Source organism: Zootoca vivipara, chromosome 14 (assembly GCF_965207765.1).
Source record: "Zootoca vivipara chromosome 14, rZooViv2.hap1.1, whole genome shotgun sequence".
Taxonomy (NCBI): Eukaryota; Metazoa; Chordata; class Lepidosauria; order Squamata; family Lacertidae; genus Zootoca; species Zootoca vivipara.
The window spans coordinates 24,367,638-24,394,991 of NC_142597.1; the positions used below are offsets into that span (position 1 = coordinate 24,367,638).

The window sequence follows — 27,354 nt, forward strand, 5'->3', positions numbered from 1 at the left end:
GCCTCTCTCTCTCTGTCCGTCCGTCCGTCTCTCTTTCTTGCTCTCTGAGCGATCTAGTTGCCCATGTGCGCCTCTGCGGGTCCTTTTTGTACATGTTTATGTCGGGGACTTTCTGTGCGGAGGGAGAGAGAGAGAAAGATTGGTGCCAGAGGCATACGGTTCCCTGCTTGAATAAATCCGGAGTCCATGTTGGTGGCGCCGGCTGCTGCTTCTGTTCTCTGCTGGGGATGGGGGGAGTGTGCGGCGGAAGGCTGAGCATGAAAGCAGCCAGTGTGACATCATGTTGCAGAGATGCCTCTTCTCTCCCCCCCCAAACCATCTCCTCTTTGGTTGGGGTGGTAGGGTTCAGTCCCCCCTCCAATCCATCCTCTGCAGCAGCCACCGTCACATCCTCTTTGCAGTTGAAGAGTGAAGCAGTGATTTCTGTGGTCTTTCCGCCTCCCTTTTTGCTTCTGGGAAGAAGAGACAGGCAATATGCTCCTGGTGTTTCGCAGCCCTTTGAACAGAGAGAAAGAGAGAAAAGGGGGTTGAAGGTGGAGATTTGGTTGATTTCTGAGTGCGTCATGCAGCAGCAGTTGGGTCTGCTCTGTGTGCGCTTGTGTGCCCATGTGCTCCCTGGCTGTGAGCCCCCCCCAATCCTGCTTACACACACACACACACACACACACACACACACCGCTTTCCCCTTTTTTGCCTAGGGTATGTTTCTTCCAAAGATGACAGGAGGAGACAAAGGGGGCTGGTTATGAGAGTCTGACACATCATCTCCTTTCACGGTTTGCAGTGCTGGAGGCGGGTGTTAGTGATGATGATGAAGGGGACTGTCTGAGGTGGTTAAGGACAGGGAGGAAGATGGGCGGTGAAGGTGTGAGTCTATGTCATTCCGCCCCCTCCGCTCTCGCTTTATCTGCCTGCCCCCTTTTTTTTTGTCGCTGTCATCTTCTTCCTAGAAATGAGCACATGCGGGAAAGACTTTACCGCACACACCCCTTTCTGCAATTGTAACTGCACCAGGAGTAAATAATAAACCTCTGCTCAAGGGAGATGGGAGTGTCTTCTGGGGATGTGGTTTCAGCCCTGTGGGAGGAAATTAAGAGTCCCAGTATTTCATGTAAAATCTCAGGATAACTTTTTTGTTTTGTTGTTTTCTATTAATAAAGAGATTCCTATGCTGTAAATGCAGTCTAGGGAAGCCTCCTTTCATACTTTATGTACTTATTAATTGCATTTCTAATCCCAACTCTATGACCTTTTCCTCCAAGGAGCTTGAGGTGGCATACATGGCTTTCCACCTCATTTAATCCCCACAACAACCCTGTGAGGTAGGTTAGGCTGAGAGGCAGTGACTGGCTCAAGGTCACCCAGGAAGATTCATGGCTGAGTGGGGGTGTGAGCCCTGGCAGGTCCTAGTTTGACACTCCAACCAGTCTACCCAACTGGGAACCACCACCACGACTGATCAGGCCCTTGCAAATTGAATGCGTGATGATGAGCATGTGCCATGGTGAGGGTGGGACATGCTTTGCCCCTGCATCGCTCCTTGCCGACCTTCAATAGCCTGAAACATAGTTTGTATTTACATTCTTATTAGTTTAAGTGTTATGTAGGTTTGGCTTGGTGAATGCAGAGTACAGTAAGAGCAAAGGCTACAGAGACTGGAGGGACAGCCAGGGGAGGGAGTGAGGTGGGAAAGAAGCAGGATAGTAAATGAAAGGAGTGTCCGATAACCCCTGCAAAGTAAATGGAGTTGATCCTGCTTGCTCAACACTGAAGATCACCGTGTCTTCTTTTAGCCTATGAAAGTTGATCCCGGTTGAACTGCAGGTAGATGTTGTCAGAGGCTTGCTGCATCTCCCTGCTCCGGGAAAGACAATCTCTCTCCTGCCACCCCTCCCTATCCCTAGCAGGATGTAACACCCTCCAACATACATGAGAGTGTCCTCAGGGAAACTCATAAACATTACATGCTGCAAAAAAAGGAAAAAAAGGATTTGGCTGTCTGTTTCATTGCTGTCTGTACAAGCTGTTACCACTGTGTAGCTGTCATGGCAAGCTGGCTTAAAGACAGGCCGGTTCCCCAAGAAATGGAGAGCTTTTGGAGGCAATAAAACTAGGCTGTTGTTTTGTGCAGATATTTTAAAAAAACAGTTTTGAGTTCTAATGAGTTATGAGCCAAATTATCTCAAGGTGCAGTGGGATTCCACCTCTGGCTAATATTTTTAAGTCCCCCCCCGGGCTTGGTAATGTCTTCAAATATCCCAGCTGATCCTGTTAGGTATGTGCTATTGCTATGAATCCAAGACCCCATATTAATGTATTGAAAATTGCAAAAGAGGAAATTATCTCCAAAGTGCAAGATAGTTTTACCAGGAGTTGCAGAACATGAAATGCAGAGCTTTCTTGATACGTAGAAATAGAGATGCTTTGGGGTGGCACCGTTCATTAAGAACTGAGCCAGTGTTTGAAACTCCCCTTGTTCTAGGCACATTTCATTAGCGCGAGGAGTTTCTGAGCTCTGGGCGCAGTACTGCACCTAAGACTTCAGATTAAAACTGGAAGGAAGGAGTGGAAGCGAAGGAAGAGCTTTATCTGCCTCCCCACTTCCAGCTACTTTCTGAAGACTGGAGAAGAGGCCCTCTTAAGAATATTAGCAGGGTGGGCAGGGAAAGGACTAGAGCATTTAAAAAATAAACATAATATTTTAGCTGCAGTTCATTCATTTTCAGCTTTGTATTATTGTTATTAAAAAAGCATGCCTAGATATTCCATTGTTGCACCCATAATCTAGCTTTAAGGTGCCATTTAGATCCTAGCTTTCATATCTCAGTTTCTAACACTGACTGATGCTTAGGAAGTGATATCAGTTTGCATGCTCATTATTATTATTATTATTATTATTATTATTATTATTATTATTATTAATTTAATTTCTATACCACCCTATACCCGAAGATCTTTTTATGCCAACAGTCATTAGTCTAACAAGACTTATTTCCTTACTACTTTTGAGTTACCTTCTGGGAGCAGTATAGTGCACCTGGAAACAGGGAGCTATTGCTGTATTGATCATAGATGCACAAACTGTTGCAGCAGGAAAGGAGGGTGTTCTGAGAGAGTTTACAAACAGATATGTGTGATTTTCAACTTGGAATAATTTTACTTCCTGTCCTTTTGAAGAGGCAAGAAGTACGGTATGTGCTGCAGAAAGAACAGCTTGTAAATACCCCTCTTTCAATACTGTAGCTAAAAACTGCTGCCATATTTCAGAGACCCTTTCACCAGACGCCATATTCTTATTGGGAAGCTTCTATCACTGTATCTAAAGCAGGGTTTCCCAAACTTGGGTCTCCATTTTTTTGGGAGGGGGGGGATACAATTCCCATCATCCTCAACCACTGGTCCTGCTAGCCAGAGATGATGGGAGTTGTAGTCCAGCAACAGCTGGAGACCCAAGTTTGGGAAACCCTGATTTAAGCCAAATAAATCCTTTTATTGTTTTTAACCTCTTTGCAAGCCTGAGCTCATTCTGAGCTTTAGCCTCCATGACATTCATCCTGCAACTGTTGACTACTCTTGTATACTCTTTTGTGATTTTCCATTTCTTGCATTTCTTATAGATGCCCTTATTAAATCTCAGCTCATCTGTAAGCTCCTTTTGCAGCCACAATGGTTTCTTTAGATGCCTCTCATTTTTCTTTCTTGTCTGCATTTGGGCCTTCAGTATTTCACCTGAAAGAAAATCCTATCTTGGACTCCTTTCTCTTAGTATTTCTGACTCTGGGATCTCACCCAGTTGTGCCTTAAACTGTTTGAACTTCGCCTGAAAGTCCTGAGTGTATGTACGACTATACTCAGCTTTCTCTTGCCTCTGTATGCTGAAACCCAGGAAGACATGATCACTTGCTCCCAAGTTTCCCAGTACTTCCACTTCATCAGTAAATTCCTCCCTGTTTGTGAGGAGCAGGTCCAAGATAGACGATCCCCTATAGTTGCTTCTTCCACCTTCTGGGAAATGAAATTGTCAGTGAGGCAACTGAAGAATTTGTTGGAGGATTTGAATGTGAACTGAAATTTGTCAGTGTCACCCGCTGTAATTTTGAGAAAAGGCAAGTGAGAGGTGACATGATGGAAGTTTATGAAGTTAAAGTATGACATGGATCAAGTGGCTAGAGAAAACTTTTTCTCCCGATGAAGCTGAATGGAATATTCAGGAGAGACAACAGAAAGCACTTCTTTGTACAACTATGAAACTCATTCCCACAGGAGGCTGTGGTGGCTACCACTATCCCCGAAGGAGCGTCTCCACCCCCATCGTTCAGCCCAGACACTGAGGTCCAGCTCTGAGGGCCTTCTGGAGGTTCCCTCACTGAGAGAAATGAGGTTATAGGGAACCAGGCAGAAGGCCTTCTTGGTAGTGGCGCCCGCCCTGTTGAACGCCCTCCCATCAGATGTCAAGGAAATAAACAATTATCTGACTTTTAGAAGACATCTGAAGGCAGCCCTGTTTAGGGAAGCTTTTAATATTTGATGTTTTATTGTGTTTTAATATTCTGTTGGGAGCTGCCCAGAGTGGCAGAGTGGCTGGGGAAACCTAACCAGATGGGCAGGGTATAAATAAATTATTATTATTATTATTATTATTATTATTATTATTATTATTATTATTATTATTATAAGTTGGATGACTTTAAAAAGAGGATTGGACCAATTCATGAAGGGCAAGGCTATCAGTGGCTACAATGGCTGTGTTATATGTCAACTGTCAGAGGCATAATGTCTCTGAATACAGTGGTACCTCGGTTTGCGACCACAATCTGTTCCGCGGAGGCGTTCGCTCGCCGAAGGCACGCTTCTGCGCATGCGCGAAGCACCGATAGAGCGCTTTTGCACATGCACGCTCTGTGTAGATCGCTTCTGCGCATGCGCGAGCTGCGCAGATAGCTTCTGCGCATCCGACGCTGCGGAACCCGGATGTAAACACTTCCGGGTCCGCGGCGTTCGCTCGCCGAAGCATTCGTAAACGGAGGTAATCGTAAACCGAGGTTCCACTGTACCAGTTTCTGGAAGCCACAGAACATGAGAGTGCTGCTGCGCATGTGTCTAGTTTGCAGGCTTCCCCCAGGCATCTGGTTGGGCACTGTGAGAACAGGATGCTGGACTAGATGAGCCATCGCCCTGATCCAGCAGTGCTCTTCTTATATTCTTCCGGACTGCTTGATTGGAGATGCCTTGCAGGTATCACAGCTAGCAAGAGAAGCTTTGCTATGCTGCTAGGATTGCCTCTCACTGCTGCAGGGCTCAGGAGCAAGCTGCCCACTTTCCCTGGCTAATGAGTGGCACCCCAATGAACTGGTAAAAAGTAGGCTGTCCTCCATACAGCACTCTTGGAAACATTTAACAATATCTGATGGTCAATTAGTAAGCAGTTGATTGATTGACTAGTCTGCTAGTATTAGAGAAGAGAGTCCAGGTTATTTAACCTCACCAGTGGGAATACAATATCTACATTGGGATTTAAATCTAGTGAATTGTCACAGGAACCCTACTGTTTTCTGACTTTGTTTGAGTGGCTGCTATTTACTTACTACTAGTGTATATCCACCAAATGTATATTTTTGGCTGGTGGAACAATATACTGTATCGTGGTATCCAGTATTAACAGCCTTGCTAAGAAACCTTTTGAAATCCTGAAGACAAATGTTTCAAACATTATACTGTTAATAGCCTCATTCCCTTATTCCCTAGCAGAACTGCAGCATTTGAATGAAAACTATATTCATGTAGGAGAAAAAAGGCTCTAAAACTCCTGCAGTTTTCAAGCTTTCTTCTGCAATCGCGATGTCTAGGATCACACACACACACGAGTTGCAATCATTAGTTTTTGCCACCAGTCCTGCAGCCTAAAGTTGTTCTCATAAAATTGTATGTTGTGTATCCATTGCAGTGTTGTGTTTCCAACAAACTTATCCGGATTGCTGAGAGGGGTCATCTGGGGTTTTCAACAGCCTTTGGCCAGTTAGTTTAATAAAGTTTTATTATATATATATTTTTTCTAAAGTGGGTCAAGCTGTTTTGTCATTTCAAGCGTGGATTCCTGGTTCCTTTGCAAACCCTGGTTACTATGGGAACAACAGAAGGCATTTGTCATGGCTGTTCTTGGGTCAGATTCAAAACTCTCGGATTGAACAGGAACAGCAAAGGTTTTTTGAAAGATTTGGGGTTGGGGACTGAGAAAGAAGGCAAATCAGAATTGTCACACGTGCCAAAGAGTGTTCTTGCTCTCTTCTGTTGTCCAGCAGAAAACTTGATATTCATGTGTCATAAACTGTGGTGAAACTTTTCCACTGATGGGTAAGAATATTAGATCATTTGTCAGAAAATCATTAATTTTGTGTTGCTTCCAGCAACCTTACCACTGATATATAGTGGGAAAACACTGCCTCTAAAAATGTGGAGGTTCCATAGAATCATAGAATTGTAGAGTTGGAACATCTAGTTCAAGGAACATCTAGTTCAGCCCCTGCAATGCAGGAATCTTTTGCCACAAGCACCTGGTTGGCCACTATGAGAACAGGATGCTGGACTAGATGGGCCATTGGCCTAATCCAGCAGGCTTCTTCTTATGTTCCTAAATCTCTCTTCCTTCTTAGAGCAGCAGATACGTTTTCCAGTTGCCTGGTCTCTACTCTGCAGGGCATGATATCTGTAATGCCAGTGGACCGTGCCACGCACAACCTTTGGAGAGTTTGTACTGAAGGGCAAATCTCTTTTAATTCATTGATGAAAATACCAAATACTGCAGCAGATGGTGTTCAGTAAGATCCCTGAAAACCAGTATAGTATAGCGTTGCAGGAGATGTGGCTTTTAATGCATACTTTGACATGGAGGAAAGCATATGACATTGTTAAAGTCGATCTTTCAGCCTCTACCTTACAGGACCAGCATGAGGATGAAAGAAGACAAGGAAGAGAGAATATTAGGGGAGGGAAAGAAAGCTAAGGAACAATCAAGGAACTGTCTAGGGCTGCAATGGAAGCACCACATGTAGAAATTCTCAGCTGAAGGCCTGTCTTTGGTATAACATGAGCAGTCACCCATTCACTCTATAACCTTCAGTTAATGAGCAGCAATGTAAACCAGCTCAGTTTCGTGGGACTGTTACTGTTTTCAGTGAGGCTTCCTGCCATACAGTAACCAGAAGATTCATGCACAAAGTGATTTGCCAAAGGATTTCTGTCATTTCCCAGACCTGCATTTGGTTGGTCAGATTTCAAACACGTGCCTGGAGAATGAAACGATGAGCAGAGCTGAAGCAGTAAGAATGCCAAGAAGAGCAACCCCAACACTGAACTAAAATAAAAGTAAATCATTGCAGATATTCCAACCGAAAAGATGTTCATAAAATACATCAAAAACAAAATGTCAGCATGTTATCATTTATAACTGCCACTTAGTCGTATTTGCATTTACAAAGAGCAATTTTGTAAACTTACAATACATCTTGCCAGTTGGAAAAAAATGTAATAGAAGTCATCCACACCCCCACACCCCATCACTGAAGTGAGTTTGCACATCACTAATGTCACACCAAAGCGATTAAGTACATAGTTGCTGAATGTGGTTTGACCACCCTTAAGTGGTGAGGTTGATAACTGCAACTTGTCCTCACCACCTCCCCTTTTTTACTTCTTGGACTCATGTGGTTAGACACCCTATCTTAGGAAACCCTGAGGGTTCTTTTTTGGGGGGGGGGAGGGAGCAGTTTTAGACTAGAGGTGGGAAACCTGTGGGCCTCTATATGTTGCTGAGCTCCAGTTCCCATGAGTCTCTGCGAGCATGGCCGATGGTCAAGGAAGATGGAGTTGTTGTACTACAATTTATGTGGGGGCCCAGCTCCTCTGCCTCCGAGGAAGAGGGTGGAGGCTCTCCTTCCAGAAGCCACACCTGATAGCTCCTGTCTCTGTGTTCCTTTTAGAGCCCCCAGGTGGCACGTCGTAGGCACCATGCTTATTATACCTGTGCTTTGTCATGTTATTGACTTGGCTCTCTTTTCCTCCCCCTTCAGCACTGCCAGTAACTCAAATCGCAGCAGTCCTGCTTGCTCCCCTATCCTGCGCAAACGCTCCCGGTCTCCAACGCCACAGGACCCCCAAGGAGACGCCATGGTGGAGAAAGGCTCAGACCACTCTTCAGACAAATCCCCTTCCACACCAGAACAAGGCGTGCACCGTAGCTGTTCCTCTCAGTCGGGTCGTAGCGGGGCCAAGAATTCCAAGGTGAGTCTAGTTTGCGCTCTCTCTCTCTCTCTCTCTCTCTCTCTCTCTCTCTCTCTCTCTCTCTCTCTCTCTCTCTCTCTCTCTCTCTCTGTTGTGTACTCATATTGTATAGTATGGGGAAAATGACCACTTGTGTCCTTCCTCTTTACACCTGCTTCCCAATTATTTTTGTTGACTCACTTCAATTAGATCCTAACTTTGCCCTCTGATAGAAACCAAATCAAACTGGTTGGCGCTTGAGTAGGGCTCATTTGACAGTTTTCTTAGTTGTCTTCCTACTATCAAATATCCATGCGCGTACACACAGAAATTTGTGGCCCTGACAAACTTTTAATAGTATCCACAGACTAATGTTTTAAAACTACTAAGGTCCCCAGCATCAATGTGAGTTCCAGGACTCTGAATACACGAATCATTAGGTTTGTTAGCTAGACTGCACAACCTTTCTGAACCACAAGTTAAAAAGGGTCAAAGGACATTATAGTAAATGATACTCACCTAGCAGTCTGTGTGAACTTGGTTGTGAGTCCTAGAAACATCGGCAACATGTAGAGCAGGCATCCCCAACCTGCGGCTCTCCAGATGTTTTGGCCTACAACTCCCATGATCCCTAGCTAACAGAACCAGTGGTCAGGGATGATGGGAATTGTAGTCCAAAACATCTGGAGGGCCGAAGGTTGGGGTGCCTGATGTAGAGGTTCTCTTTGCAAAAAAAGAGTACATTTTAAAAGGGTTCTTTGAACATTAAGAGCATAAGAAGTGCCCTGTTGGATCTATCCAGTTCAATGTCCTATATCCTATAGTGGCCAGCCAGATGCTTATGTGAAACCCCAAGTCAGAAATGAAGGAAATAGCCCCCTCCCACTGATGTCCCTCGGTAACTAGTATTCAGAGGCAGAGTGCCTCTGTTCTTGGATGTAACACACAGTCATCATAACTTAACTTACCCTCCATGAATTTGTCTTAATTCCTTTTAAAACACATTTAAAAGAACTAAGACCACACTGCTATTCTCTGGCCTGTTTGGCAGTCTGGTAGTCAGATTCACATCATGGTCATTCCAGATTCATATCAGGCTTACTACAGCTTCTGTAGGCTGCAAACACTACACTGCTTCTGAATTGCCTGGCCCACACTCTGCATAAAAAGCTTATTTTCTGTCACCTGATATTCAATCAAGAATGTGGCAGGATTTATAAGACAGCTACTGCTCTTGAGAGGTGTTCTTTTTATTATAAGCAACATGTGTGAAAAGAACAGATACCTATCTTAAGGTTCCGGCTGCTGAGCCCCCCTTCTTCCCCCCCACACCCCTTAATTTTAATTATTTCTAGCTCTTTATTGCTTCAGTCGGTGGGGCCTTATAAAAACCCAGACCAGCATGCCTTGAATGAACAGAGCAGGATATTGCAGCAGGTAGTCGAAAGTTCCTGCTGGAGGAAAATATGCCTTTGGGGATTTAATTTGCAACGATGAAGTGCCAGACAGCTGTCTGTTTTTCTGGTGCCAGGCTGTGTGAAACGAGCTGGTAGGCTGTTCATAGCGGAGTCCTCAGTTTCTAAAGAAGCCCACCTTACGCCATTATCCTTGATGGCTGCTGTTGGGGGCTCAGCAGAGAGCCACAGGTTCATTGGTTTGCCCAGAACCCAAATTCCTTTCCCCTCCAAATGGGGACCTTTCAAGGGAGAGAGAAAACTTCGCTGTCTGCGGAAGCTAGCTTTCCTGCTGCTGCTTCTGTTGTGCCTGGTCATAGCGAAGGGAGCCACCGGTCAGAAAACACGACATAAAAAGAGCTCTGCTGGATCAGGCCAATGACCCAGATGCCGCAAAGGGGAAACCCTTAAGCAGTACCTAAGCATAAGAACAGTCTCCCTTCCTGCGGTTTCCAGCAACTGGTATCCAAAAGCATCGCTTCCTCCAACTGCAGACGCAGAACTTAGCCGTTGTCGTTGGTAGCCATCAATAGCCCTTTCCTCCATGAATTTGTCTGATACTCTTTTAAAGGCACCCAAGTTGGTGGCTATTCCTGCCTCCTGCGGGAGTGAGTTCCATAGTTTAAATATGTTCCATAGATTAAATATGTCTTTCTGAACTCTGAAAGGGAAGGGGGTGCATTTCCTGTTTGTTTTGAGTTTGCTTCTCCTGAATTGTGTGTATAACTTCATTTATTTCCTTTCCTGCATGCTTTTTCTGCATCTTTTTTTTTCTCTTTCCTTTTAAGTCACACAAGCGCCTCTCCAAAGTAAGCCTTCTTTCTAATCTCTGCTACCCTGCTATAGAGTTGATCTTTGGTTCTCAGGAGCCACCTGTGTGCTGTTGTGAAATCCTTCCCTCCCCCCTTAAGAAATCCTCCAAGTATCTCTGTGGGAATGTCGGTAGCTGCTTTCTTCCCCCACCTACACCCCTTTGCCTTTGAGCCTTTCAGCTGGTTTTCCTTGAAGTTCCTGGCAGTTCATGGAGACTCCTACATAAACCTTGAGTAAAAATTTTTCAGAGGTTGGCCTGTGATGTTGTGGCGGCCACTGGTTATGAAGGCTCATTTACCCAGGCACTGCTATGTAGCTACCTTGATTTTAAAAATCCAGTGGAACCCTGAGATTCCCATAGGTACCAGCAGGACACTAAAACAGACCTATCAGCTCTTGTATGTTTTTCAAATATTCTGGGTCCCTATTGCATAGCTCACCATATTTGGAACCAGGGGTGGAACTTGCCCCTCTACTTACCCCCCTCCTCCTCCTGCCAATTGATGGACTCAACATTGAGTGTTATTTTTCATTCCGAGATCTTAACATGTGGGACAAAGCTTGCCCACCTAGAAAAATACTTTGTCTCTTCTGTGTCACCCTGGATTCCCCCCCCCCCCCCCGATGCTGCCACTGCTTGGAATAAAGATTCATGACCCAGTGACTTCAAAGAAATCCAGCTTTTACCCACACAACCACCTCCTCACCCAAGTGATATTCTGATTGTATGTTCCTATGCAATCCTGGGAATTCAAGGGCTGTGTTCACGTGGCAGTTTCTTCTGTTTTCACGACTTTTCTCTGTGTTAATTTCCACATTATATTTGAGCTTTTAGATACTTCATAGATCATAAGTTGGAAGGGACCTTGGAAGGATCGTCTAGTCCAACCCCTGCAATGCAGGAATATGCAGCTGTCCCATACGGGGATGGAACTTGCAACAATCCACTTGCAGAACAATGGTGTAACCATGGTGGAATTTAGCGCATGTGTAGCACTCAATTCCATATTGTTTGCAAATGGATTCCCCCCCCCCTCCCAGAGGCAAATAACATGGAAATGAGCCCTAAACTTGCACAATAAAGTTCTTGAAATAGCCTTTAGGTCATGTGAAAGCTCAAATGCAATGTGGAACTTAACAGTTAGGGGGAAGTTGTGAAAAGGGAATAAACTGCCGTATGAATGCAGCCTACGGAAGATAATCTTCAAGTTTACGTTTTCTCCTGGAGTTGTTTTTCCACAGAGGGGTGCAAGAGAAGTTTGTGGGGTTTTTTTTAAGGGGTTGGGGCAGCGGCTAGAACCATATCTTGTCAAGCCTGCTATAATGTTCCGATCTTTGTCAATCTCAGCCTCGCTCAGCTGTTCACCCTTTTTCGTGTGCAGTGGAGCAACAGGGGTGCTTGTCTGTTCCATCCCCTACAAAAGGAAAATAAGCTAGTGGTTTCAGGACCTCAGGTGTGCTGCTATAGGTTTGCTTCGCCCAATCCTCCTCTATTTCACCCAATCCTCCACTATTTTTTGAGGACGTATAGCACGAAATGGGCCTATGTGCATATAGCTGCATGCGTCAGATCTGCGCATTACTTCATGTATGACGGAGGCGTGGGGGTTCCCACATCAATAAGCGGTTGAGGGACATGCATGAACCAGAACTTTGTCTTCAGTGACAAGAAGGCTGCGTACCAGTTGGTGGGTTTAGCAAATGTGGGTGTGGCCAGGCAAGAAAGGGGTATCATCAGAACATACTCCAACCGAGGCATCCCCAAACTGTGGCCCTCCAGATATTTTGGCCTACAACTCCCATGATCCCTAGCTAACAGGACCAGTGGTTGGGGAAGATGGGAATTGTAGTCCAAAACATCTGGAGGGCCGAAGTTTGGGGATGCTTGCTCCAGAGCCCCTTAAAAGCTCTAGAGAAGGTCACAGACAGTGTTTGAAATTAGCCAAGTGCCAGCTGTATTTTGCACCTGGCTTTCAACCACTTGAGACCAAGTGAAGATGCTTGGGTGCCAGGATGGCGCTCGAAATTTCCACCATCTGGTGGTGCATGCCTGGGGATCATTGGACCTGGATTGTTTGCGCACACTTAATACCACATCCTGCAGAATTCTATCAGTTATATTTTATCTGCTCAATCAGAATGAATTTCAGGAACCAAAATGCTTTTTCTGTGCAATCTGAGCAGAAGCAGGCACCATTAAGAAAAAGAGATCGGAAGACACCAATATATTTGTGGACTGTCCCTGGATAAAGTGACTTTTCCTCTTTAAGTTCTCAAAGTTCTTAACCTAGCTCAAGGTTGTCATCTGAACTGGCCAGATGTTTAACTGATAATCAATCACAGCCAGTCCATACTGTCACAGTACTTCCTAGACATGTTTCTTAATCCCTCTTTGGGTCAGGAATCTGGAATAAATTTGAGTAGCTGAGAAGGGTCCGAGGTTGATGATAAGAACATAACCCCCCAAGTCTTGCTGTGCCTCTCTCCTGCCTCTTTCCTTTCACATCTTAGACCTGCTCTGCTTTCTCAAAGATAAGGGTTTAGGTTCAGTGAGATGAGACAATTTTGAACTTGTAACTTTTGACTTTTGTGGGTCCTGCCTTTCTACAACCTTCTGCTATGACACAGTTTTGCCGTTAGAGGGAGCTGCCCCCCAGCTGTCATTCATCAGCACATGTCCTCAAGGCAAAATGTATACAGTACTGTACTCACTTGGAAAGTGCAGACTGCTCGCACACCATCCATTTATAACATTTAAAAGCACATTAGTTCTCCCAAAGAATTTTGTAGTTTGTTATGGGTGCTGGGAATTGAAGCTATGTGAGGGACAAACTACACTTCCCAGGATTCTTTGCAGAAGTCCACGTGCTTTTAAATGGATGGTGTGTACTATGCAACCATCCAAGGCAGTGTGCTCCTTATTTCCTGTATGTTTGAAGAAAAAGTGTTTTTTGAGACAACTCCAAGGAATATATATTTTGAGAGGGTTAGGTCAGATGCCTAAACGAGCATCTAAGATGCAACTGCAAATCACATCTAATCTGGCTGCAGGTTTTTAAGGCACACTTGCTTGTTCCCTTGCTCTTAGAGCAGAGAATTATTTCTTTCCTAGCAAAGGAAAAGGATTGGCTTTTTTCTTTCTTTCCAAACTATAGAGAACATTCTTACTACAAACAAGCAAACAAACAAACAAAAATGAACAAACAACATCATAACAATGCAGAGTGGTGGTTATTTCAAGGGCATTTTTTTTCAGTGTTCAAAATAATTTAGGTTGTGGGGGGAGAGGTAATGGTCCCTTATGGGGCTGAAACAGAATCTTGCATCCTCATGCGGCAACTTTGAGCTGTGTTTCTCAATTTGAATTGTTGGGCGCCAAATGTGTCGCCCTGGAAAGTGCCACCTGATCCTTTTGTGTCCAGATCTCCCAATGCCGTTGTCTCAGCCTGTGTGCTTTACTCATGATACTGCTCATATCACTACTAAACCTTGTTTGTTGTGCCCTGTCAAAGCACTATGCAGTTGGTTATTATTGACCAGGAAAGCTGCTGCTTTTTATTATTTTAGAGCTGGAACTGAGAAATAGGTGCTTGGCCAAGTTGCTAGGATTTGAGCATAGATCTTCTGGGTCCAAGTAATCTGTTGGGTGCAGGACTGACCCTAACCGCAGGGGCTTCCTAGGAGCTTTCCCGCCTTTCCCTTTGCCCCCTTTCTTTCCACTATCATGTCTGGCTGGCCCACCTAACCCATTTTGCCAGCCCAGAAGGACAGTCTTGGGTTGCTACAAGCCTTAGAAGATAGTTATGAAACTGCCTCTGGGTTAATCCTCTGCCTCTTCCGCTCTCTCTTTGTGACGGCACAATGGTTCTTGTAGGATAAAGGGTAACTGGAATCAGCAGCTGTACGTAGTAGAGGGGAGAGTAAGAAACCTGCACTGGCTATTTCTTACATGCCCCTTCTGTTGCCAGGAATAATGGATGGGCATGAAGACTGTCCTAGTAACCGAAAGGAGTGCTCTCTGGCTCTTTGGCCAAAAGTATCCAACAGGCAGGGTGGGTCTCATGCAACCTCACCAGAAGTGAACTTCTGTTTTGGCTATAATTGAGCAATGAGGGCAATATCATGGCTAACACATAAAAGCGCTTATGCTAAGCAAATGAACTAGTGCACAGAATTAGGCATGGCTTAACTTGGGGTCTTGTTTACACGATCAGAAATACCTAAAGATGTCTCAGCGGTTTACGCCAGGTTAGTTATTGTGAATCAGTACCACCTGCCATCGGGGGAAAGCAATACTGGCATAATACTACACCTGTTCTTCTGGAGCAAAGCATTTGATCTGGCAGCGCCAACAGCAATGTCCACATGAAGTCATTTGCTGCTGAAGACGCTGTGAGGGTGCACTGCTGCTGTGCGAGAACACAGATGCCAGCCCATCTCTATATTTTTGAGATCACTGAGCATTGTGCTTTCCTTTGTCTATTAGAGACGGCAACTTTCCTACTTGTTATTGTACGATGAAAGGGTAGCAATACACAGGAACCCTGGGTCTTGCCAGCCTTGTTGACTCCCTTCTCACCAATCTCCGATTTGCTACTCAAAGTGGTACACAAATGAAGCATGTTAATGGGGGAGATATCACTGGATCACACAGCAAAACTGTAGAGGACACCCGCTGTGGCTGTACCCAAGGCAGAGCTCGCCAGTCCTTTACAGTATGCTTAGTTACAGACAGCTGGGTTGAGGTTCTGCAGCTTGTGGCCATGATAGCTGCTCCTGCCTTCCCTTTGGGAGGCATAGCTGTAGACCTGTGTGGAGTGGCACACAGCTTTGCATTGTTACCGTAATATGCCAGCATAGCTTTGTAGGTGGTGGCTTGTTTGCACCCCCTCCTTTTGCCCCGTGTGCAGGTATTATCCCTCTAAAGTCCCATATATATTTCTGTTTCCTTTTCTTTCCGTTCTAATGTTTCATGATTTTCTTTTTCCAGTATGACAGATTAAACCTGATCAAAGTAAGAACTTGACTCTCTCTCTGTCTTGTTTTTTTTTCTTACCTACCTGCTGGTTCTCTGCTATTTCTTCCTTTAGCCTGTCACTTTGTCACCCTTTGTGATGATGATGATGATGTAAAACAAGGGGTCTGGAATCGAGTTAGAAAGCCACATAACTGAGTGGAAGGGGAGTAGTATGCTAGGTTCTCTTGTGTGTGCAGAATGAGGTCCACTATGGGTCTTTTCTCCTCCTCATCCCCTTGCATGCCCCCCAGCATCTTCTAAATTTGCTCTGGGTATTTGGAGGATAAACCAAAACAGGAGAAGGAGAGGAGGAGAAAAGTCTCCTTTCATAAGTGGACCTCATTCTGCACATGCATACACTACTTTGCCCTATGTTGAGTTCCATCTTCTGTGTCCAAAAGTAATTCTGGCAGGTGCCTCCAAGAACTTCCCTGGGACTCAGGGACTGCTAAACTCTTTTGGAATTTACTCTTCTCCCCTTCACATGTTTTTGCTTCCACTCTCAGGACAGAGAGATAGCTGTGTGGTTTTCCTTGTAGTGAACCCATTTCAACCTCCATTATCATTAGTTGCCCTTTTCTCTACATTCCCCAACTTTACAGGTTTGGGGTCTTTTTTTTTCTTTTTCTTTTTGGTCAGCATTCTAACAGTAGGCATACCACAAAATCTTAATACTTTTAAAAATAATAATTATTATTGAGAATATTTATATCCCACCCTTTCCCCCAGAATAAGGCAGCTAAAAACAAAGTCCTTCAAACTACAATTTTATTTGTGTGTGTGTGTGTGTGTGTGTGTGTGAGAGAGAGAGAGAGAGAGAGAGAGAGAGAGAGAGCGCAGCTGCAGAAACATCCAATTAAAATCTGCCAGCTGAAAAGGAAATGTTCCTGTTGCCCTACACACACACACACACCCTTGGGGTCATGTCATTAAAGAGAAAGCAGGGAAAAGCTCCCAAAGGAAGGAATTCAGAGTTAAGGTGTAGCCACTAGAAAAGCCCTAGGTGCCATTGAGATAGCCTCACCTGCACATCTTAAATACCTAAGCAGATGGTCTTTCAAGTCCTATATCATTTAGGGCTTTAAAAGTCAAACCACCACTTTGAATTTACCATAGAAAGTGACTGGAAGCCAGTATAATCATTGGAATGAGAGAGTCGCATGCCCCCTCTGTCCTGCTCCAGTCGAGCTTCGGCATTTTGGACCAGCTGCAGCTTGGGAACACTTTTTTAAAGGCGTGTAGAGCAGCTTGCAACATTTCCCGTGATAAGAAGCCGAAGCATCTTTCATTGTGACCACCTCTTGTGTCCCATGGAAAGAATGCAGTTGGTGCACCAGCAGGAACTGTGCGAGCCCACTCCTGGCAACCGCTGTTGGTTTTGCATTTGGGCTCAGATCCAAGTTCACGAGTGCTTCCAAACTGTAGCCTGATATAATGTATATATTAACTCAATAATATATAACTATTAACTCAGGACTGTATATATTAACTCAAGAGAGACTCATCCCAATGCTCACATAAAACTAATGTAATGTCATTTTTCAGTTAGAGCAGGCTAATCCTCATGTGGATGCAAATTACCTGAACCACATAGGGTATGACTTTATGTAAGCAGACTACCATGAAAATTGTGACCTTCATGGTCTTGTCTTCTGCAGCAGCTAAAAGTAAACTATGAATCGGGCCGGTGGGCCTTTCTGTTGCAGCTGAGGAACCTATAAAAGGACACAATCAAGTCATGAATGAATGAATGAATGAATGGTGGAAAATTCGGTGCTGAAGGTCCTGCCATTTAAGCTAGCAAAGGTGAAGACTCTGTGTATTTGTTGAGGACCAGACAGGTGGGGGTGGAGTCTGTAGGGGCATTTAAAAGTGTGAATGTGCTATCCAGCTTCTTGTATGCTCCCCAGCCCCACCTTCCACAGCTCGAACCTGCTTATACAGATGTTAATGTAAGGGATTACAGGATCAGGCCTGTTAAAAGAAGTGTGCATCATAAGGTTTGCATCCAGCTAATTTCTGTTCAGAGCAGACCCATTGAAATTAACAGATTTCTTAATGTCTATTAATTCCAGTGGGTTTACTCTCTTGAGTATGACTAGCGTTGCGTGCAACCTTAAGTGCCCTCTTAAGGAAGAACCCACCATTGCTTTATTTTGCTGACGAGAAAAATAAAACGGAGAAATAAAACAAAACTTTACCTAGATGAGCATTTATATTACAGCAGCAATTCTAGCTTTGCAGGCTTGATTTTCCCTTACACCTCCATGTCTTCCATTCTACAGTTTTGAATTTGATGTGAAAGCCCCAGGAGGATTGCTAATCAATCATTGCTTGGTATTTCCAGGTTAGAAGTGACATACCAAGTATGAATGAGGGTGCTCATTTCCTGCTTGTTACAATTTGGCCATTTTGGGATAAGTGCCAGAAATTGTGTTCTGGGACCCTTCACATTTCATGTTGTCGCTAACATTTCCCTCGTCTGGTTTTAGTGGCCATTACCAAAATTTGGTATAATCCTTTCTCTTAATTCCCCCTTTCTTCACCTAGTGCCAGAACCTCCATACTAACTGATTCTTTTTTTATTTTTATTTTGTCCTTACAGAAAAGCCAGAGTTGGTACAATGTAAGTATCTCAGCTTCCTTTATCCCTTGATGCATGCATGGAAGGAGGGTGGGAAGGAGATAGAGGTGGGCTGGGTGAAAAGAGGTCTGATAGTTACAGTGGACATTTGAATTCTGAAATGGGGAAGTGGGGCGGGTAGATATTGGAGCCAGCAAGAGCATTGACGTGATAAAGAGGGATTTTTTAGTGGACGGACGGGCAGGTGCATGTGCTGGCCTGCACATCATGGATTTCCTCCTGGCCTTCATTGTGACTTCTGCTGGATCCTAGAAAAGGGTGTGTTTATTTATTTGTTACCAGAGCAGCAGGGATGAAAATGGTTTGAGGAATTTGAGGCTGGGGGGGGGGGAAGACCTCTTCCTTTAGAATTTGCTGGATGTTCTGCCTCCCTCATGCTTTGTGCAGCAGGGCTGATTCCATACCCCTCTCCCTTGTTTGTACCTGTCATAAGAAGAATCTTCTGATTCTTCCCCTCTCCTCAGATTGAGCTCTGTGTGGACATGCCCCAAAGTTATTAGATAGGCACCACTAAGGACATCAGTTCCTTTGTACCATGAGCTCTTGATTTGTTTTTCTGGAGAACTCTGGCTGTAAATTAGCCAAGACGTATTTCTGTGCTTCTTTTCCTTTTTGTGATTTTCCAGGCCAGATTCCTGGATTGTGGTCTGATCCCTTTGCTGGACAGATTCTCTGATGGGAATATTCCCTTGTATGCTTCCATTTGGAGCTTGTATATGCTTTTAAGACAGGGCAACCTGTGACCTTCTAGATGTTGCTAGACTGCATTTCCCATCATCTCTGACCATTGACTAGAGCTGATGAGAGCGGAAGTCCAGCGATACGTGCAGGGCTTCAGATTTGGCACCCCTGTTTTAAGGGCACAGAGGCAGGCTCCCTCCCCATATATGCCAAGCTAATAACATTTGACATGCTCTTTCCCCATCCTCTTGAGAATCTAGATGCACCATTTTGGTTTTCTGATATCTGATTTTAGGGATGTATTTCAGCTGCCTTCCACCTTTAACGTCCTTGGAGTGGGGAGTGGGGAATGTGTGACCCTCCAGACACTTCTGAGCTATAGCTCCTATCATCCTTAGCCATTAGCTTTGCTGATTGGGGCTGTGGGAGTTGGTCCAACATAAGGAAGGCCACAGGTTTCCCCTGCCTCACTCAATTCCTTCCCATCCATTATCACCGTAGAATCTCTGATGCAGGGAAAGAAAGTGGGTATCATGCAGACATTCAGTATTGGTTCCTCCCACCATAAAAACCAGACACTCTCTCTTTCTGGTGCTCTTTCCAGCGTCCTTGACTAAAGACCATGCAGTGCTGACGCAGAGTGATGTGAATGATGTAAAGATGCCTTAGGTCTGCAGCTGGGGCAGCACTGAAAATATGTTAGTATAGTCTCAGCTCCCTGATGCCAAACCAGAGGAAGCTACTGAACGCAGACACTCAATGTTCTGTGTGGACGCAAGTGCCATATTGGGAAGAAATCTATGCCCCAAGGCCTTGGCTACGATCATGTTTTGAGTCCCAGAAAATGTCTGCTAAAGTGCAGATGGGTTGGTCTGTTGATTACAGGCAAATATGTATAAGGCAGGCTATTTTTAACAACTTGCCAGATAGCCACAGGCAACCAGGAACCCCAAGCAAGTTGAGAGGGCTGGAGGAGGAGAGATGATTCACTCAAGTTTGCTTGGTAGAAGGCTTTATTTGTTTACTAGCCTGCCAAGAGACTGTCAAGTCTGTGTTTCCATGCCAGCCATGGAGGATGGGGCTTCTCCTTTGCAGCTGTTATTGTGGAATCACAGCCCGCTAGTCCAACTGGCTGATAAACATTTTTTTGCAGGCTAGTAGCTTTTATGGCTTTATTTACAAGGTTGATATGTGAAAGTGTGCGCAGTTTCTGCAAAATGTTTTGAAAGTTGAGATAGTGGTTCCAGTGGAGCAGGGCTACAGTACCACACAACAAACTCCTGAAGCTTGTTACCTGTCTCCTGAGGGAGAAGGTGTACATGGGGTAGTCTCAGCAGAAGCAAATCCAAGGAATATTTGTCTTTGGATCTTTCAGCCTTAGAATTTAGTTTAATACTGAGATCTGTCGGTGTCTATAGAACCTAAATTTTGTCTAAAATTAGAGCTCCACCTTTGTGACAGAGGGCTTCTGGATAGGAAGGAAGAGTGATCCCCCCCCCCCCAAATTATATGGGCTTATAAAAACAACAACCCTAAACCCTTTAAGATCTGATGTAGCATGCTTCTTTGATTTATATTTTGTTAACAAAACTGGGGGGGGGGAATGACATGTTGATTTTACATACTGAAAACATATCTCTTGTGTTTTCTAGTAGCATGTTGCCACTTTTAACATAGTTTTAAAAAATTAAGTGGAATAAGGAAGGCATGAAAAACTGTTAACATACTGATTTTAGTATTCCAGAAGAACTCATATGTGCACATATAATATGCACACTATTCTTGGGTATAGTCCCCTGAAAAAAGTTAATTACCAGACAGTTTGACTGGTATGGCATACATTCATTACATTGCCAAATAATGTATTGCTAGAAATGGGAAAATATTTCGTGGGGTGGGGTTGGGGGGAAATCACAGCGGAACATCTTTCATTATAGAAAGTGTCACCAATGATGTGACCACTTGTGGTCTCCCTAGTTTATTTTGCCTTCTGCTGCAGAATGACAGCTTTGATCTCAAATATGAGCACAACCAAGAAGTGTGTTGACATGGGCTCCTCCAAGCTTCTCCTGTCTCTAGCAGTCAAGTTCAAGTACTGTGGCTGGTCCTGATTAATGCTTTTTGCTCCATCTCCTTCCCTGATCAAGCAACCAGGATTAGCCTGCTGGCAGGCAACCGTGGCCCCTCAATGGGCAAACAAATGAGAAGCTATAGGCTTCCTTTCTCTGCGTGTGCTGCTCAGGGAGGGGGGTGTATATCAGCCCCACCAGGAGTATTCATTGGCCATGGTCTGTCCATGAAAGCATAGAGTGCTAAGGGCGAAGGAACCCTTGTTGCAATGCTTGCATATGCCCTTATTTCCAAGTCAACTGGTGCAAACTCTCCACCCTGCTTTCCACAATCATAAGTTAAATGGTACATTTGTCAAGTTTCTGGAGTGCATTCCTATAATAGGGTTTGGGCTTTCAGGTAGATATAATTGATGTTTTTAGCCACAAAAGCTAGACCCCAGGCTATACATTTTAAATTATATGCAGAGGGAGGGGAGTTCTAGATGGAAACGACCGTGCCATCTCCAGATTTTCTGAAACTGGGTTTGTCTCTAGTTTGCACCGACACAGGAGACGTTAGCAGGAACTGGGAAGCCGTTTTGAAGAAACATGGCAGCATGGCTGGTTCTCAAAAGGTCCCGTTTTCATGGAAAACGGGAGGAGCAATGAAAGCCAATTGGAGTTAGATGAGAAATCTTAAGTCTTAAGATCTTTTTTTTTTTTGCTCTGTGGAGGAATGCAACTGACACAAATATTGCAGCTGCATGACGTTGTTCAGGAATAGAATCCAATCTCCCATTTGCAAATCTTTCCCAAAACACCCTTGCGGAGGATGGATTAGGTGTCAAAAGTGTTCCAGATTCCAGAATCACTATTTTGGAAGGAAATAGTACGTTTGGGAACTGGCTATGTGAATAGCAAGCAATGATGCACACAGAAAGATCTGAGGTCTTAAGAGGATGGGCACATGCCTTGCTTAATAGTAAGAGATTGATGGTGAAAGGTTAGGAGGTGACATTTCCCCCTTGCCGCATAGCTCTCTGTGTTTCTGTGGTTTGTGTGTGCATGCATGTGTGTTACTGTTGGCATGTCCTCTTTATTTTATTTCTGTTCTCTTGTTTCTTCTCCATGTATTTTCAGCATGAACGACAGCACATCCGCAGAGTAAGCACTGGCTGTGTACTTCTGGGTTATTTTGTCCTAGTTCTTCTTTACCCTTTCACCAGGTAAAAACAGCAGTGTGGAAATAGGGCCAGTCCCCCAAGCGAAGTTTGCAAATTCGGCTATTTTACTGTGCCAGTGACACCTATTATTTGTTACACTTTGGGTTACCTGGCACTGAATACTTAGGAAGCTCTGCTTAAAATCAGACAGAAGTTAGCCCTCTTTAGCATTCCTTTATCCATGCAGTTAACAGTCTGCAGCAGTGATTCTGCTGTTCTTCTTGTATAGGCTTGCCATGCATTTGAGGACCTTGGCTCCCCAACACGTGCTGGGAAGCTACAGAAGTTAAGAGCGGGTAAAATGATCAATAAAACACAACTGAAATCCCCAAAATGTGTACCTGAAAAGAAGTGTACATAAAATGATGTTATCAATTAAACACAGGGGAGAAAAACAGTAAGAGGTGTTAAAACACAGCACACGTAACTAAATTTGTGTGTCTGCTTTGGGATGTGGAAATGAAAAAGAATCCATACTTTGGTTTTTAATCATGCAAATGATGGAATGTCTAGCAAGGGCTGTTCCTCACCAGCCATCCTCTGAATTGTGCCTTAGAATAGGTGCAAGTAGTCTCTTAAGAGCTCCTGCTTCTTGTTAGTACCATCGGAAGCACTGGCCCTATTCCTGCTGTCTTTTTTTTTACTGGCGTTCTTATCTCTGTCCAACCTCCTGTGCTGATATTATCCTTTCTTTACTAGGCTTCTTTGCCCTGCATTATCCTTTCTGGTCCACAGAGGCCGCTCCTTCCCACATTCCTGTTCCATTCTTTTCCGTGGCAATAGCAAGTCCCACCTGTGTGTTTCTGTATAATCCCAAGTCTGTGTTTGCTTAGCCTCCCAAATGATTTTCAACATACGTTTGATTTGCATGCAGAATGCATGGAGGCCGTTCCAGGTTCCGATCCTGATTATTAAGAGGGTGCATATTTTTTCCTTGCATGGCGGAAGGAGCTGCCCACCTCCTTAGCTGCCTACCTCCCCGGAGCTGCCCACCTCCTTAGCTGCCTACCTCCCCAGCCCCCTGGATCCCTTGAGCACTAATAATAATAATAATAATAATAATAATAATAATTTATTTGTACCCCGCCCTCCCCGGCCAGAGCGGTTAACATCATGAAACTAAAAGAGTAAACAAAGAAAATAAGAACATAAAGGTAAAGGTAAAGGGACCCCTGACCATTAGGTCCAGTCGTGACTGACTCTGGGGTTGCGCGCTCATCTCGCTTTATTGGCCGAGGGAGCCGGCGTATAGTTTCCAGGTCATGTGGCCAGCATGACAAAGCCACTTCTGGCGAACCAGAGCAGCACAAGGAAACGCCGTTTACCTTCCCGCTGTAGCGGTTCCTATTTATCTACTTGCATTTTGACGTGCTTTCGAACTGCTAGGTTGGCAGGAGCTGGGACCGAGCAACGGGAGCTCACCCCGCCACAGGGATTCGAACCGCTGACCTCCTGATCAGCAAGCCCTAGGCTCAGTGGTTTAACCCACAGAGCCACCTGGGACAGGCAATCAATTAGTTAAAATACATCTTAAAATTAGTTCAGAGCAAATGAAAATCTGGACAGATGGCAGTCCACGGGTAAAATTGAGAGTGTTTAATATTCTCCAGGGCCAACTACTACCACTGGTCTTATAAAGGACCTGTGAGCCAGCTAGGAGGCATCTTTAATGCTTGTTCTTATACAGAAAGAAAAGAATCAGACTGAACCGAAGGCCTGGCGGAACTGCTCCGCCTTGCAAGATGTTAAATCCCGCAGGGCCCTAGTCTCTGGTGAGAGACCGTTCCACCAGGCTGGGGCCATGGCCGAAAAGGCCCTGTCTCTCGTCGAGGCCAGTCTAATCTTCCTTGGGCCTGGGATCTTCAGGGTGTTGTTATTTGCAGACCTTAAGGTCCTCCGTGGGGCATACCAGGAGAGGTGGTCCTGTAGGTACGAGGGTCCTAGGCCTGTATAGGGCTTTAAAGGTTAAAACCAGCACTTTAAACCTGATCCTGTACTCCACCGGGAGCCAGTGCAGCTGGTATAGCACTGGATGAATGGACCCCGCTGGAGTTTCTGGGTCAGTTTCAAGGGCAGCCTCACGTAGAGCGAGTTACAACAATCAAGCCTGGAGGTGACCGTCGCATGGATCACAGTGGCGAGGTCAGGGCGAGAGAGATAAGGGACTAACTGCTTAGCTCCACGGAGATGGAAAAAAATGGCACCTTTGTTGTAGCTGTAACCTGCGCCTCCATAGAAAGGGAGGCGTCAAAGATGACACCCAAACTCTTGACGGAAGGCGCTGGCACTAATTGCAAAGGATGGGAGTTTATAAGATGATGGTGTTTATAAGATGCTGTGTGATGTCACCAGGCGCCTTGGTGGAATTGGCAGAACTGCAAGCGTAGCTTTGAGAGGTCTACATGGCATGCCCAACAGAGCAGAAATGGGACAAAGGCAGAGCAGGTGAAAGTTGGTGCCTGCAAAGACTTTCTCCATGAGCTGGGAAAAGTGGCTTTGTGAATCACAGGCCACCTCTGTTTAATGCACAGCATTGCAGGACCTGGCTTAAATTGGCCATGCTTTGGTTTCACAATACCTCCAGTAGGTTTTATTGGCTGGTGCAAAAGCAGGTATTGTGAGTTTTGTCTGTTTGGTTAATTTTTTTTTTTTAAGGAAAATAAAAAGGTAAGGCTGCGGGAGACTTAGGAAAGGTTATACTCCCCACTCATTTTTTCCTCTTGCTGGTTCCATCCTCTTTCCTTTGTTTTTCTTCTTCTTCTCTCCCTCTCTTCTTCGTTTTTATAAATTTGCAAAAACAAAGCAGAACTTTTTTTAAAAAAAACTTTTGTATTTAAGCAGGGACACACACTTCAATAACAAGCAAGAATGCAGAAATAAACAGTACCATTAAATCGAAATTAACCAATACAGTGAAACAATTTAAATGAATTAATATTAAAACCACACACAATTAAAATTCAACAGTAGAATTAAATTACAATTAACCAGTCAAAATTAATACAATTAAAATTACAGTGTGTGTGTGTGTGTGTGTGTGAGAGAGAGAGAGAGAGAGAGAGAGAGAGTATAAATTAGGGTCATTTCATTCACATTCCCTAAAAGAAAAAATGATTATTGGTGGGCAGGGGGTTAAACATTTTGGGGGAGGGGGTTGTTTCTAAATATCAAGTTATTGTCCTTGATATTCTCACTTAACAAAAGTTAGTACATCTTTTTTTTAAATAAATGAAGTTCTCACAGAAGGTAAAGGTTAATAAAGGTTAACTTAGTTCCTCCCCACATACACCCCCGCATTCCCCAGGGCTGTAGCCTCCTTCTTGTTGCAAGTTCCTTTCATTGGGATTAAACATTGAGAGAAAACCTACCTCTGCACAAATCTGAGCACACCGGAACATTCTCAGTCATGCCTGCATAGCACATGTGAGGCTGCTTTTCTCTGCTGAGCAATAAAGGGATTTGAGTACTCGGCTTCTGGTATTCTCTCTCTCTCTCTCTCTCTCTCTCTCTCTCTCTCTCTCTCTCTCTCTCTCAGAAAAGCAGGCCACAACTTTCCTCCCGTTAGACATATTTTAAAAGGTCAGCTGCAACATACAGCCATAAGCACTTGCTCTGGGGCAATAAATACCTGCTCTGGCAAGCAGCCTTTGAAACATAGCAATCACTAGCGGTTGTTTGGCTCGTGAATGCTCAAAGCAGCCCGTGCGCGTCATTACGATAACCTTTCCAACAAACCTGTAACGTAGGTCAGTATTGCGACCTCCCCAACACCATCATTATCGGCCCCTTATTGCGAGCCTGGAAGAACATTGCATCTGCGGTGAGATTTGAACCGTACGGAGCTGTTCCTGCACCGAGTCATATGATTTGGGCCACCTAGCTCAGCACTGCCCACTCCCTGGGCAGACGGACAGCTGTTCTTCAGGCACCTTCCGCATGCCTTCTCCACCACCGAGCCACAGCCCTGCTCTCATGCTCTCTGCCTATGTGCTACACCAGGTCCACCTGTGTTGGCGCCTAAAAGAGTTTCAGTCTAGGGTTGCATATGAAACACCTGTCTAAAACAGGCAGTGGCAAATTGTTGTTTGAACCTGTGTGAAATCCAAGGGCTCGTGTATGCATTTGTGCTTCTGTTCGATCTACTATTGTGGGCACAGAACACCTTTTGCAGGAGACCCAAAGTAGTACCTTTTAACTTTATAGGTCAACACTGGGAAAGTTTCAAAAGTTTGCTGTGTGAAATTTAACCCATGTGAATCAACTGGCATCTAAACTTCGATTTGCTGTCCTCTGCTTGAAAAAGACCAGAACTGGCTGGCCAGCATGTCCCTGGTGGGACGGACGCAGGGGGCACTGTGGTCTAAACCACCGAGCCTCTTGGGCTTGCTGATCGCAAGGTTGGCAGTTTGAATCTGCGTGATGGGGCGAGCTCCCGTTGCTCTGTCCCAGCTTCCGCCAACCTAGCAGTTCGAAAGTATACCAGTGCGAGTAGATAAATAGGTACCGCTGCAGCGGGAAGGTAAGCGCCGTTTCAGTTCGCTCTGGCTTTTTTGTCACAGTGTCCCGTTGCACCAGAAGCGGTTTAGCCATGCTGGCCACATTACCTGGAAAGCTGTCTGTGGACAAACGCTGTCCCCCTCGGACTGAAAGCGGAGATGAGTGCCACACCCTATAATTGAATTTGACTGGACTTAAATATCCAGGCGTCCTTTACCTTTTTTTTTTTTTACACCTTTTACCATAGTAGCATGAGCTAGGAATTTGCTGAGTCAGATCTCCCCTCAATTGCAAACTCTTAGCTAGGTGGCTCTCCAAGGCTCAGAGCCCCCTTCTCTCTCTTCTGGAAAATTGAAATTGATTAGAGGTGCCACCTTAAATGTGTGTTTTTTGTTGGGAAGCTTACTGAAATAAGTGTGAGAGATAAGTGCAAGTTCAGCCTCCCTTTAACTAATTTCTGATTCTCTGACTTCTCAGTGAAAAGCCCTCAGGAAGGGTGCTCCACCCTACATTAGCAGGACCCTACTGCTTGGGGGGGGATTCCCAGAGACAGTGGGGTCTACAGCAGCCAGCCCATGGAACCAGTGTGATGCATATGTATCAGCCCCCCCCCCCGGTTGCGATACACAATACAGCCTGTGCAAAAAATGTTGAAGCTGCAATCCTGCGTCTTATTACCACGGGGAGCAAATCCCAGTGGTGTTAATTGGACTATCTT

The 27,354-nt window shown here is 44.8% G+C and overlaps 1 protein-coding gene across 12 annotated transcripts in view; it reads left to right on the forward strand.

Moving 5' to 3' along the window:
• Positions 1-27,354, forward strand: part of GRAMD1B (GRAM domain containing 1B) — a 157,609-nt gene that overhangs the window by 81,741 nt on the left and 48,514 nt on the right. For 7 of the 12 annotated variants that reach the window (XM_088657702.1, XM_088657703.1, XM_088657710.1 and 4 more), the window contains 3 exons: positions 8,067-8,277; positions 18,146-18,166; positions 22,057-22,080. In XM_088657702.1, coding sequence (XP_088513828.1) covers positions 8,067-8,277; positions 18,146-18,166; positions 22,057-22,080 — 256 coding nt within the window. The remainder of the gene's footprint in view (positions 1-8,066; positions 8,278-18,145; positions 18,167-22,056; positions 22,081-27,354) is intronic. The other 5 variants (XM_035138799.3, XM_060268296.2, XM_088657708.1 and 2 more) reach the window with 2 other exon arrangements.